The 12,955-nt window shown below is 42.5% G+C and overlaps 1 protein-coding gene across 1 annotated transcript in view; it reads right to left on the reverse strand.

Annotated features, from left to right (window-relative positions):
- Nucleotides 1-12,955, reverse strand: part of DOCK2 (dedicator of cytokinesis 2) — a 2,133,690-nt gene that overhangs the window by 1,475,890 nt on the left and 644,845 nt on the right. The window contains exon 22 of the mRNA XM_069199340.1: nucleotides 9,070-9,204. Coding sequence (XP_069055441.1) covers nucleotides 9,070-9,204 — 135 coding nt within the window. The remainder of the gene's footprint in view (nucleotides 1-9,069; nucleotides 9,205-12,955) is intronic.

Consider the following 12,955-nt stretch of genomic DNA (forward strand, 5'->3'; position numbering starts at 1 on the left):
CTCCCAGGCAGGAGGGCAGCAGACACAGGTCAGCAAAGTAGCAGTGCAGCAGAGATGCAGTCCTTTCAGCAGCACAGTAGTACATCTACCTGGTAGACTATCCGCAGGTCAAAACATGTAATGAAGAGGTGATGTCTGAAGTCCGGTGTTTATCCTTTGGGTGCCCTGGTTCTGAAAGGTGGGGGAAGCTTCTAGAGGCATGCCTTTGAAGTGCACAGATGCCATGCCTCCTCTGTCCTGGATCCAAGCTAGCTGGAGTGACAATGCAGGGTTGTTAAGCCCTATTGTGGATAGACAGGGCAAGCCTATTGAGGTGTAGGTGATGCACTGCTAAGCTTCGCCCCAGCATCAAGTTAGTTAATGGCCCATTAAGGCCCACCAAGTCACATCTAATCTCAGATTATGTGTAGCTGTCTAGGGGGAATGCACAAAGTCCAGCTATCTCCCAACCCAGATGTGCATTGGACACAGACCGCAGGCACACAGGGATAAGAGCAGAAAAATGGCAACTTTCTAGAGTGGCATTTTAAAAATTGTAATGATAAATTCTACGTTACCACTAAAGAGGATTTATTATTACAATTCCATAGGTACTAAACATGACAGCCCTAACTCCTTCCAATGAGGAATTACACTTAATATATGTATTAAGCAATACCCAATGTTATCCTATAGGAGGCCTAGGTCTCACAGTAGTGAAAAAACTAATTTGGGAGTTTTTCACTACCACAATATGTAAAAATAAAAGGTATTTGTCCTGATTTCAACTTACATAACACCCTGCCCTATGGGCTACCTAGGGCCTACCGTAGGGGTGTCTTATGTGTAATAAAAGGGGAGTTTAAGGCTTGACAATTGGTTAAGCAATGCCAAGTCAACATGGCAGTGAAACTGCACATACAGACTCTGCAGTGGCAGGCCTGAGACATGTTTAAAGGGATACTTAAGTGGGTGGCACAATCAGTGCTGCAGGCCCACTAGTACCGCTTAATTTATAGGCCCGGGGCACATCTAGTGCACTTTACTAGGGACTTCTAAGTAAATTACTTATGCCAATTGTGGATAAGCCAATGTAACTATGTTTTAGGGAAAGAGCACATGCACTTTAGCACTGGTTAGCATTGCTAAAGCGTCTAAAGTCCTAAAGCCAATAAAATTAATTCAGCATGAGGGGAGGGGAAAGGCAAAAAGACTGTAAGTGACCCTGCAGAAAGTGCCACTTTCAACACTGATGCATATCCAATCACACTCACAGGAAAGGTTTGCTCAATCAGTGGTTAGTAATGATGCAATATTTTTAGCAGGCAGGCCCGTGCAAGTAATAGGTCCACAATTTGCCCTTACGGGGAACTAAGCTCCCCTCTGCAGCGCTTGACTCTCTTAGGGTAGCGAAGCAGAGCAGTCCAAGGCCTACTCAGAGGAGATGTCCTGTCAGTGTTTTTTCTTTAGAAAAAGGAAAAATACATTTATTACAAACAATACTTAATACTACGTATTAAATTACATGTGACCCCTTCCACCTATACTAAACAGCACATCACAATTAAAAAAAGGGGGGCGCATTAAATAAAACAGGCCTATTGGCTTTGTCAAATGGTCATCAGAATATATAAGATTATATCTGCTTAATCAAAAGTCCACCAGTAAATAGGAAAAACAGCCACATGTTAAAAATCATCAACATTTCACTATAGTAATGAATCATATGCAAGTACAAATATTATTATCAATAAAATATTATCAATAAAACACTTTAACATTGATCAAAGACCACTTTGAGCACAAAGGGTTAATAAAGCATTGGAAATACTCTAACATGTATCTGTGTCTTAATACAAAAAAATATTCACACCATATAAAATGCAGCATTGAACTAGCCCCAAAAGGGCACCACACTCCCAGCTGTAGAGCAAAAGCTCCAGCCTTGGAAGTGTTGAAAACAATGGTGGACATTCAGAAGGGTCATAATTTCTGTGACCCCAGAAATGTAGGATCAGTAAAGTTGTTGGGGGGGGTGAGGTTCTTCTGTGCCAACATTGTCTGTGGTGCACCTACCTGTTTCGAGGCCACCACAAAGCACCATTTTGAGTAAAAAAATAAGCATCACAGGGCATTAATGGGAGCTCCCTTGGGGTGAGCAGTAAATATCTATTTCTGCCCTGCCACTTTCTTTCTTGTTGCTGCGTGATTTCTATATTTATCTTTTGTTTCCTTTCATTTTTATACCATTGGAGGTGCCGAATCCCACCCTGGCATCCGGGATGATCTCCTTTGATGCGGGTATCTAGGATATTCCACACCTGGCTGCCAAGGCAGTCTCCCCGGCCATATGGCGCTCCTTCTTAGCTGCTGATGTTGGGAGCCCAGAGATGTGGTACCGGGACACTTTTCTTATTTTTTGGGTGGAATGGAGGAGCTCCCCCGGTCCTCTTACAAAGGCCCCCAGGGTGATGAGGCCCCTCGAGGGCAGGAAGGAGCCTGCAGAGGGGGCCCCATGAGCTCCCTCTCCTTGGGTAGAAATGATAGAATACTCTTTGAGCCGACCCACGATGAGGGGGGCGGCAAAGGGTCAAAGCTTTCATACTTGTAAAGGCCATAACTCAGGCCCCATGGGGCCAATGTGGATGATCCTGGGCGATTTTACTCCTGGTGGTGAGTGCTAACGACCAGAAGAAGACCCAGCAATCCTCCTTTAGGGCATTAGGGGTTTTCTCCTTCCAGTCATCCAAGGCTGCTGCAACCATCACAGTCCCAGTGTCACGAGTCCAACAGCAAAAGTTTCTCTCTCACTCGTGCAAGAGTTTTTAAAAGAGGATGGAATATTCGACAAGCCAAGCACTACCAGCCAATCCTTGGGTGCCACATTACCTCTCCACCCCTGTCCCTACCCTACTCCACAGCATGCTGGGACAGTTCAAGATGGTACTATCCAGTACTCACAGATCACATCTCCTCTAGAAGCCTCAGCTCTGCCCACTGCTGACATCACTGCAAGGACTTTCCCACCAAAACTTCAAAGAGAGACAACCTCCTGTGCTGGCCCTAGTTGTCTGGGCTCCCTCCTCTATTCAGTGTGCATCGGCTGAACCCAGCGCTGGTACAGTATGACAGCTCATTAACAGATGCAGATTCTCTTACCCATCCCTTTATTCCGCAGGAGCTGAGGGAAGCACTATTAACTAATCCTTTTGTGTGTGAAGGAAAGTAATTACTTGGCCCAGCAGGGTGACAAAAGACATTGGCAATGATCCTGAGCTGAGCCAGGGAAATATAAAAAAAAATCTTGATAACCCATAAAATGTGTATGTATGATCTTGGGACCTCAACTGGTTGCACACGTTTTACCCCAGCTTCATACATCACAGGACTTTGAGGGCATAAGGGAAGCCAAACTGCACACACAGGCAGATTTCCTTCTATGAGTTTAACAAAGTGTCACTGCAGATAAAACAGTAACTCATACTGACTTTCCTCCTGAGTGTTCCCTAATATTATAAGGCTTACTCCAGGTCAATACATAACCCTGTAGAGTCCCCCCTGCGCCATGCTCATACACACTGCACACATGTGTATTGCTACATGTTAATGTGTAACCAGTCAACTGCCCCTCACCCTAACTGCATCGCAGCTGCCTTATCTTAAAAGGCAGACATGACTGGTAAACACTCACAGTCAGTTTACCGAGTGACTACTATGTGTGAGACACATGTAGTAAGACCCACACTAAAAAGTATAAAACCAGGTGATCCAAAAGCAAAACTCCTGGAGTACTAAATTGGCATAATCCATTATTTTGCAACAGTAATGGTTATGCCAGACTTGCATTGATTATTATTAAACCATTAAATAACAAAGTTTGCCAAGATTATGTATGACATACTATTTTTTAAATAATACTCATAGGTTGAGTTTATTACAATCTTCCGTGCCCATACAAGCAACAAATGTCGTTAGTATTCCTCCCTTATAGATGTTACTTGAAATAGTTTCAACTTCACCAATGTTCACTCTCACGCGCTCATCATATGACACAGAGAGAAAACTAAAGTACAAATTGATTCTTGATTTAAAAATAAACAGCATCAGCGAGTTTGCTCAGAACAACCACACAGAATACGACTGTGTGCATGCTATATTTTCTGTTCCACCCCACCAGCTGTGGCAATAATTCTGAGCTAAACTAAGACTGCAGAATTACATGCAATAAAACAAAATAGCTACCCTGGACAACAAAAGAGACGATTGTGTGTTTCAACGAAGAGTTACTCAATCGCAGATTGTCTTTTAGGGATGTGCCTTTGGCTAACGCTATAAACAAATGTCTGCTTCGATGAATTGTGAAGTTACTTTGCCAAGATCATGCACTTGGCTGTAAAGCTTTCCGATCAGGACAGCAACACACAAAGGTGATATAGGCATTATGTTTCTTTGTGCAAATGCTCTATAAACCAAGCCAAACCAGAACAATAAACATTTTCTAAAGAATAAATTATATGCAGACTATGGCGAAACAACATTTTGTGGATTGCTGTTCGGTACTTAACTCTGCTTGTTCTAAAATATGTTAAGTGGAATTTTCAAAAGACAAGTGTTGCATTGAGTCCGTTTGATTGCCTTTAAAAGCCCATTTTTTTTTTTTTTTCAAAGAATGACAGCAATAAGAGTATAGTTTCTGCACAGGTTAAAATACAGGAACTTGACCAAAGGTAATGTTCTTGGATGAAAAGAGTCGAGAAATGTGATTCCATGTAAGTATGACAAGCAGAACTTTGCAAGTAAAACAGAAAAAGGGTAAAGTGTACCGAAATTGTAGAGTTTCTATAAAAGATGAAATGAAAATGTGACATGTACCAAAATATTTTGTTGGTAGGCAATAGCCACGATTCAGTTAGCAAACATAAAAATTGGAAATGTCGGCCCTTTGCATGAATGCGAGATGGTTAATTTCTTTTTTTAATGTCCTATTTGCAAGAATGAGTTCTAAAACAAAGAAAAAACATATAGCCACCACAACGTTTCCGCTATACATTTCCATTAAAAATGTAGTTTAAATAAAATTCACTGCCGTGGTCGTTTTACCAGTGAAGTTCTTTAACATGAAGTCCCTCTCGGCACAGTGCGCAGTACACTGTGCATAGACATCAGGCCCCAAACTATGTTCACGGGGAGTGCCCCCCCCCCCTTTACAGGCGCTTTGCAGGAGCCCCATTAAGTTTCATTATGCTACTGATGTATTTACGTTTTGTTTACTGATATTTACCATCCACCGTGAAGCATGAATCTATTGAATCAACACACGCTCTCTCCGAGGTAGAAAAAGTTACATTTCTTGCCTGTCATGACTACATATGCCCAAAAACATGTCAAATATTAGTTCAAATTACATTTACTTCAATTCTGACATTTAGATGATAAAGGAATAAATATGAGGGCTCTTATCCATTTGATATGAGAGCGCCATTAAATGTGCACGTTGACGTCAATATATATCCTGATGATTGTTATCTAATGTTTCCTTTGATGAAACAAGAGTAAAGCAGGGGAGCATTACAAACTGGAAATCTATCTACACTGCAATGAAGAACTACAGTTAATAAGGATTCGGACAGTGTCCAGAGGACCCAAATGGAAGCGTAAACATAGAAGAAGCTAATTACTGATTATGGTGTATTTTAGGTGAGAGTTTAGTAATGATTAGCCCAGATGTTTAGGCAATTCAGACCTTAATATCAGTATCTGGCAATGTTTTCAATTAATGAAGCCAAACCTACAGTTCAAGCTACTCCAGAAATTTAGGTGGCACTCTCATAGGTAATACAAATTCAATTAAGGCAACAACAGTAAAATAAACCCCAAACACTCTTATGGGAAACAAATTAAATCAAATGATAAGGCTGGATAGACTTAAGAAAATAAAGATTCTGTAACACTGTAATTAAAAGTTACACAGTCAATGGAGATGTTGTTTCGTGATCACATCTTCTCATTTGTTGACCATCCAAAGGCTCTACCAACCAGAAGAGAAACCAAGCATGATAGTGGATGCTGACCTGTCATCTGAGTTCAGGAAAAGTGATTTCTCACCATGACCCTGGGAAAAATTGTCATATTTTCACAGTACCTCCCTAAACACATCTGTATCTCAAAGACACATTAGGAGGTAAGTAAGGTTGATGCATAATGGAAGACACCTACTATTGCATAGTCTTACTTTTGATAGATACCTCTAACCACAGATTCCTCAGCTTAGACTATATCCCACATGCCAGGCTGGATCTGGAGAATTTTATAACAGTGATCCCCAATGCTGATATGTTGGACTGTGTGGTTTCAAACTGACTCCATACCTCCCTAGAGAAGACAGAGCGCAGCTGCAAATAAACCCCAACCCTCTCTACTAACGCCCTTTCCTTTCTTTCCATGCCTTCCAATGTGTATCCAAAGACTCCTCTACCACCTTTATCAGTTTCTGATAATTCAATTTTTTTTCCACAATATACTAACAAACAATGTCTTCACTTAAATGATTCAGGGCGTGCTGCGACTACAGGAAGCAGATATCAGTCACAGGCACATTCAGTGTATGTCTTCGGTGCCTCAACTTGGGACATGACTAAGTTGTGTGATAAATGCACCTGAAGAAGATTTGAGACTTAGAGACACAGTGACATGTAGCTGAAGAGAAGAAATAATAACAGACTTCACAAACATCTTGTTCTAAGTCACAATCCCGGTCCTATCAAGGGGCTGTTCCCACAACTCCTTTTTTTGCTTGAAATTCTTGTGCAAGTCCATTTCTAAGACCAACCATAAGAAAAGCAAATCAAGACTCAATACCATCCCACGCCTGACTCGCAGAAGAAGGTGTGAGGGGTGTCAATATGCAAGTCACACTCCATCCCAGCTTACGGGCCACAGAGCAGATTCTTTAATTAGTCCCCATGCACATCGAGGCCTTCCGTCTTAAGGAAATCAGACTGTGTTTGTTCTCCCTATGCCCTCAGCTCTATCATCTCAGGTATAAACCAGTGGCCTTAAGGCAGAATCTCAGAAACATTTTAGTTTCCAAAATGTTAGGGAAAGCAACTTTACGATCTCAGCCCCACTACCTTTACAATTTACAATACATACTTGCTCTTTTCTTTCTTTTCTCTGACGTCTCCCCTTCTTTCTATAAAAACTCACAGACCTCTGTTATCATCAATACTAACTTACAATAAACCAATTTAATTTCGAAAAGGTAATTAAAACGAAGCCTCTGCTAATTACAACTCTCCTCTAGACACCAATCACTTTGAATTCAAGGTTACCCCTGCCAAGAAATAATCGTGTTCTATTTCCGGATCAACCTCATATGGAACTAATACTTCTTTAATGTGAATACCTTTCAAAGCAAACTTATACTTCTTATTCAACATTATGTCACTGTTACTGTACATATTATATACAGAGACAGATTAAGTCTATGAAATGTGAACACTTTCCCAGATTATATTACGGCACTAAAATACGAAAATAAGATGCATTCACATGGGTGCCAAAAAGGAAACGCATTCATGTTTCTAGAAAATATGCAACAAATACAGACATGCAGAGTGTAATTTGCTATTTATTACTGTTGTTGAGTGTCGAGGGGTGCCATGACTCAGAAGGGTGAAGCCTCCAATGAGTACTGACGCCTTTCCTCAACAACGGTAATAAATGGTTTACTGTGCTCTGTGCATCGGCATATTTGGTTAAACGGTACAGCATTGTTTGATGTGTATTTGATATAACAAAAGCTATTTAACAAAACCAGGATTCAGAGGGTTACACATCTGTGCCGTAAAGTAAAATGCCTATTGAGCAGATAACGATTACCGTTACAGTCTTTGAGGTAATAAACTGTGTATTTAAAAGACAATAATACCGCACTGCTGTAATGAGCTCGAATTTAACCTTTACATTGTAGCAATGTGTGTTTAATCGTCTGACGGTTACTTTACAAAAATTACATATATAAATATCGCACAAATACTCGTTGCTAGTACAAGGAAAAAACATTGATGCGTTAACATAAATTCTTGCTAGGTTGTCAACTTCTATTGGTGTAACAGTGCACTATTGAAATGGTGCTAAGAGGTTCATAATTGGTGACAACTAATTACGTAGATATTTCTTAGAAACCAGAAGACATTTTTTGAAATTACAGAAAATGAAATAAAAAACTGAAGAAACTCAGTATAGTTAGCATTTAACAACCCTAACCATAAGTGTGGCATAATAGGCGCAGGAAACCCTCATTTATTAAAAGTCCAGTCTTTCTCCTTACAATGTCTTACCCGTCACACCAACCTAATGAATTTAAGTTCTTCATAAATTAGTTTTCATATTGCACAGGCGTTTTCACACTTCTGGAATAAGAGATACTCTGTAAGAGCTGATGCTAAATTAAGACCAACGCAGTCTGCTGCTCTACAGCCCAACACAAATTGCAACAGAGGGGTGCCAGTTTCCAAAAGAATGCCTCAAAAGGGCCTAGTTGATAGTGGGAGAGTAATGCCCAGTTGTCAAAATGCCTTTTTGTATCTGGGGTATTGATGTAACACAGCAGCACTCTCGGTGATATTGGTAAATGTGTAGCCACTCCTGTTTTTCCTCCTCTGTCTCGCCAATTACATTCCTAATTCTGACCACTTAGTCCACAATTTCACCTTAATTCAAATGCAATTTCTTCTATGTGTTCTTGTCCCTCTTCTGCTCTTTTTTTCTACTCTTTGTTGCAAGTTTCATATCTAAATGTCTTCTATTTGTTCTATCCCCCCTACCTCCCTCCTTTTCATCCATCGTCTAATTCCAAAATAAATCAGATGTCTTGGCCCTTTTTCTCCTCATTACTCCATTACCGTATTCAAATACTTTTGACCTACGGATTTTGTGGTATGAAGATAAGATATCAACCCATCTCTTAGTAGCTAAATATATTTTCATATCAATTTAATGTCGTATTTTGTTATAATAACTCCATTACTTCGATTCCACACAGTCTAGCCAATCAAATTGTATGCGAAAAATGTTGAGAACACTTACTGTGAAAATAATGTTCTTGATCGTACAATGAACCTAAACACATACTCCAAAGCCTTCAGTGTTCTTAATATTGGTTCACACTGCTCCCCTCTACTGGAAGTATCCAAATACGTCTTCAAAACAGACATCAGTTTCCTGAAATTTAGAGATATTTAGTGACATTATACATGAGCAAGATACACTGCACTGAGCGACACAGTTTTTTTCTTTACATTTAAATGTGTTAGTGTCATGTAATTAGAAGCTACTCGTATGAAATCGACTAGATGAAAGGAGGAAATTCGACTTAAAAGGGTATTAAAGTTTTTGAGAACAAAGTTGGAGTGAAAATACACTTGGTAGAAATTTATGACCACGCCAAATTAATTTGGAAGAACGACGTCTAGCAAACAAGTATGCTTCAACCTTTGGGGTACAGAAGGTGGAATGATTATAAATATATAATGTGACTGAAGTTTATCGGATTTACAAATAGCAAATAGGAAAGCACTGAGTGTTCGACCAGTGGCGGAGCTTCACAATCTGTTAGCACACTGCTCTTGCAACTTAAAAGTAAGCATATTGCTCCAGCAAGTTTCCACCACCGGAAGACTCCAGCAAGTTTCCACCACCGGAAGACTACCGATGGTGTTCAAACATGATGAGCTTTAGAGTGAAACAGGTAGCAGGGAAAACAGTGCATCTTCATCTTAAATATTTGGCAGAAAGTCAGTCTATTCACGCATAACCACAAATATATATATTTAGGACAAAGGCACAAAATTCAGAAAATGATAGGGTGAAAAGTCGGAAATCTACTCTAGTAAAATCATTGCTAGATTTAATGCAGAATTCGGACTTCTTTGGAATTCACCAAGGATCTAGAAAATCTATCATAGTCATCCATTTCCTGGAAAACATTAATGTCCTCTCATGTAGATTTTTCGTCAGGTGGAAATTACTGTCTTCATAAATGTGACATAAAAGTGCTTTTGTGAATGTAAACGATTGTTTCTTCTAATGAAAGGAGCCCTGCAACAACACCTTCATTAAATAGGGGTTGTACTGCAACATGTACATTCATTTGCTTCTAACCTTGAAATAAACACATTTCCCAATGTTTCTATAGTGAAAAGTACCTGTAAAAGGTATGTAAACACTCCAAATAATAAACATTTCGAGTACTCACCTACTTTTGCAGGCTGCCTAAAAGAGACATACTTACAATTCCGACATTTACAATTAAACGAACCCCTTCTGAAGCCCATTTCCCCGTGGTCAATTTCGTCCCGTCGTCATTTTGTACTTTCAAAAGGCGGACACGCAGACTTTTTCAATTAAACCACACGGTGCACAGCGTAATGTTATCCTGTAATGAGTTAGTGCAGGAAAAGCGCAGCTTTGAAAGAATTGAGTGCCATTGCATGTTTCCAAACTATGCTGCCTGCATCTCGACCACTAACTCATAAAAATACTTTGTCAGTGTATACACTGTACATGGTGTGTTTCTGCCGAAAATGGGCATTTGGTCTGCTTCTGTGCACGGGCGTTAAAAGGGATGCTAGTACGACTCACCGGTCTCTCATCCAAGGAAGGAGGAGCTGCAAAAGGCGCTGAGGGACTGGGTGGCAGCCAAAGAAGCTGAGGGCCACACAGAGGAGAAAGTGGAGGATGAGGAGGAGGAATAGGTGCAACCCATCCATAATGGTATAGTGTGTGGGCCTGTTATGTCCGAGGAGAGAGCTTCCAGGGCAGGTACCAGGGTGTCGTCCAATGGTCTGACTCCTGAAGAGTTACAGGACAGACAGGCAGAGAGAGAGTACCAATTGGAGCTGGAGAAGCTCAGGGTCAAGATGGAGAGGGAAAGGGAGGACAAGAGGATGGCTATTGAGGAAAGGAAGATACTACTGGCTCATGAACTTAGCTTAAAGGAGTTAGATCAGAGGAGCCAGACTAGTAGAGATGGCGGCAGCAACAGCACAGTGCAGCCTGCAAGAAGAGTACATATCCCAAAAGACCTAGTGAAGGATTACAAGAGGGAGGATGATAAATACTTGTAGTTCAAGGGGTATGAGTCCGCTCTCCACATGAATCTGGTCCCTGAAGCTCATTGGGGGGTGGGTCTGTGGAAGCACTTTGAGGTGGAGGGGGACGATGCATTGACAGCCTTAGGGGATGCTCAGAATCTTACCTTCACTATCATGGAGGATGCCCTACTCACACGATATGGTCTCACCCCTGAGCAGTACAAGGATAAGTTTAAGTCCTACAAGAAGAAGGAATCCCAAACATGGTTGAAATGTGTTGATTCTTATTGCAGGTCATTGGATGGTTGGGTGAAGAGGGCAGTAAGGTAACTACATATGAGGAGCTTTACAACCTGATTGATTGGGAACACTTGTACAGTTTCCAGAGCTGTGCCAGCACCTGATTGAAAGCAAGCTGACTGATCCCAGAAAGCTTGCGCGGACGGCTGGGATAGCACCAGGGTCCAAAAGGGGTATGGGGGAGACCACGACAAGGGTGGGCAGGGTCCCTCTAAGAAGAAAGGGGGGTTAAGGGTAAACAGGGGGAGTTCACTAAAGGGCCGCAAACTGATTCCCAGGGTGAGGATTCCCAACTCCCCAGTGATAAGAAACCATGGTTCTCCAAAGGGAAGCAAGTGGCAGGGGGACCCCCACGTAAGTGTTATGCATGTGACCAGGAGGGTCATGTGAGGGGGGACTCCAAATGCCCCAAGAGTACACCAGCACCCACTGGTGCGCCGTCCCAGGGTTTGGGTAGTGTAGTGCTTGGGGAGGAGGTGGTTTCAGGTTGGTGGGAGCCAACTGAGATGACCTTGTCTCACTAGGCGACAGTGAGATGGTCCAGAGTACCCTTGTGACTGAGAACACTAAGAAATACAGGCAGTGGGTGACCATCAATGGACAGAGGGTGGAGGCTCTGAGAGACGCAGGAGCCAGCGTGACTACATTGAGGAGTCAGCTGGTGTCTGAAGAGCAGATTGATCCCCGGGTAGTTCACCAAGTAATTGCAGTGGACAACTCAGAGCGCCTGTGCAGAATGGTGCAGGTTCCCTTTGAATGGAGTGGGTCTCAGGTTCCTTGAAGGTAGCTGTGAGTCCAACCATACCTGTTGATTGTTTGCTAGGTAAGGACATGGAGAATTCCCATTGGAAGGAGGTGGAACACAAGTCTCACTTGGAGATGTTGGGTCTGCCTGCGTGGGTATGCGTATCCACCTAGTCAATGGCAGCCCGTCAGGGTGGTCAAGAGCACCTGGAGCCTGAAACAGTGCCCAGGGGCCCCCCAAGAGGAGGAAAGGCGGTGTGGGAAACCGACCCCGAAGTTCCTACGGTCCAGGAGGAGGCAGAGCCCGAGGGTGACGCCACAGAGACTACAGGGGAACAGATGGCTGAACTGGGTGAGGTCCCTGAGCTCTTGCAGTGGCAGCAGGAAGGGGGGCCACCAGGGAAGCATTCTGTGCAGCACAGAGGACATGCCCTACTCTGGAGGCTTTGCGGCAGCAGGCTGCAGACTATGAGGCTGACAAGGAGCCAGGTTCACACCTGATCTATTGGGAGGATGACCTCCTGTATAGTGAGCCTAGGGTTCCTGAGCCTGGGTCTGCCCGTGTGCTGGTGGTATCCCAGTGCTTCAAGGCCTTTCTACTGGGGTCGGCTCATGATGTGCCTTTAGCTGGACATTTGGGGCAGGACATAACCTTTGAGAGGCTTGTCACCCACTTTTACTGGCCTCTAATGTGCAGGCACTCAGATGCACATTGTAGGTCTTGCCAGACTTGTCAGTCAAGTGGCAATAGTGGGGGGAAATGTAAGGCTCTCCTCCAACCTTTACCTGTTGTCAGTACTTCCTTTGAAAAGGTAGGGATTGACATTGTGGGGCCT

Source organism: Pleurodeles waltl, chromosome 7, assembly GCF_031143425.1.
Source record: "Pleurodeles waltl isolate 20211129_DDA chromosome 7, aPleWal1.hap1.20221129, whole genome shotgun sequence".
NCBI lineage: Eukaryota > Metazoa > Chordata > Amphibia > Caudata > Salamandridae > Pleurodeles > Pleurodeles waltl.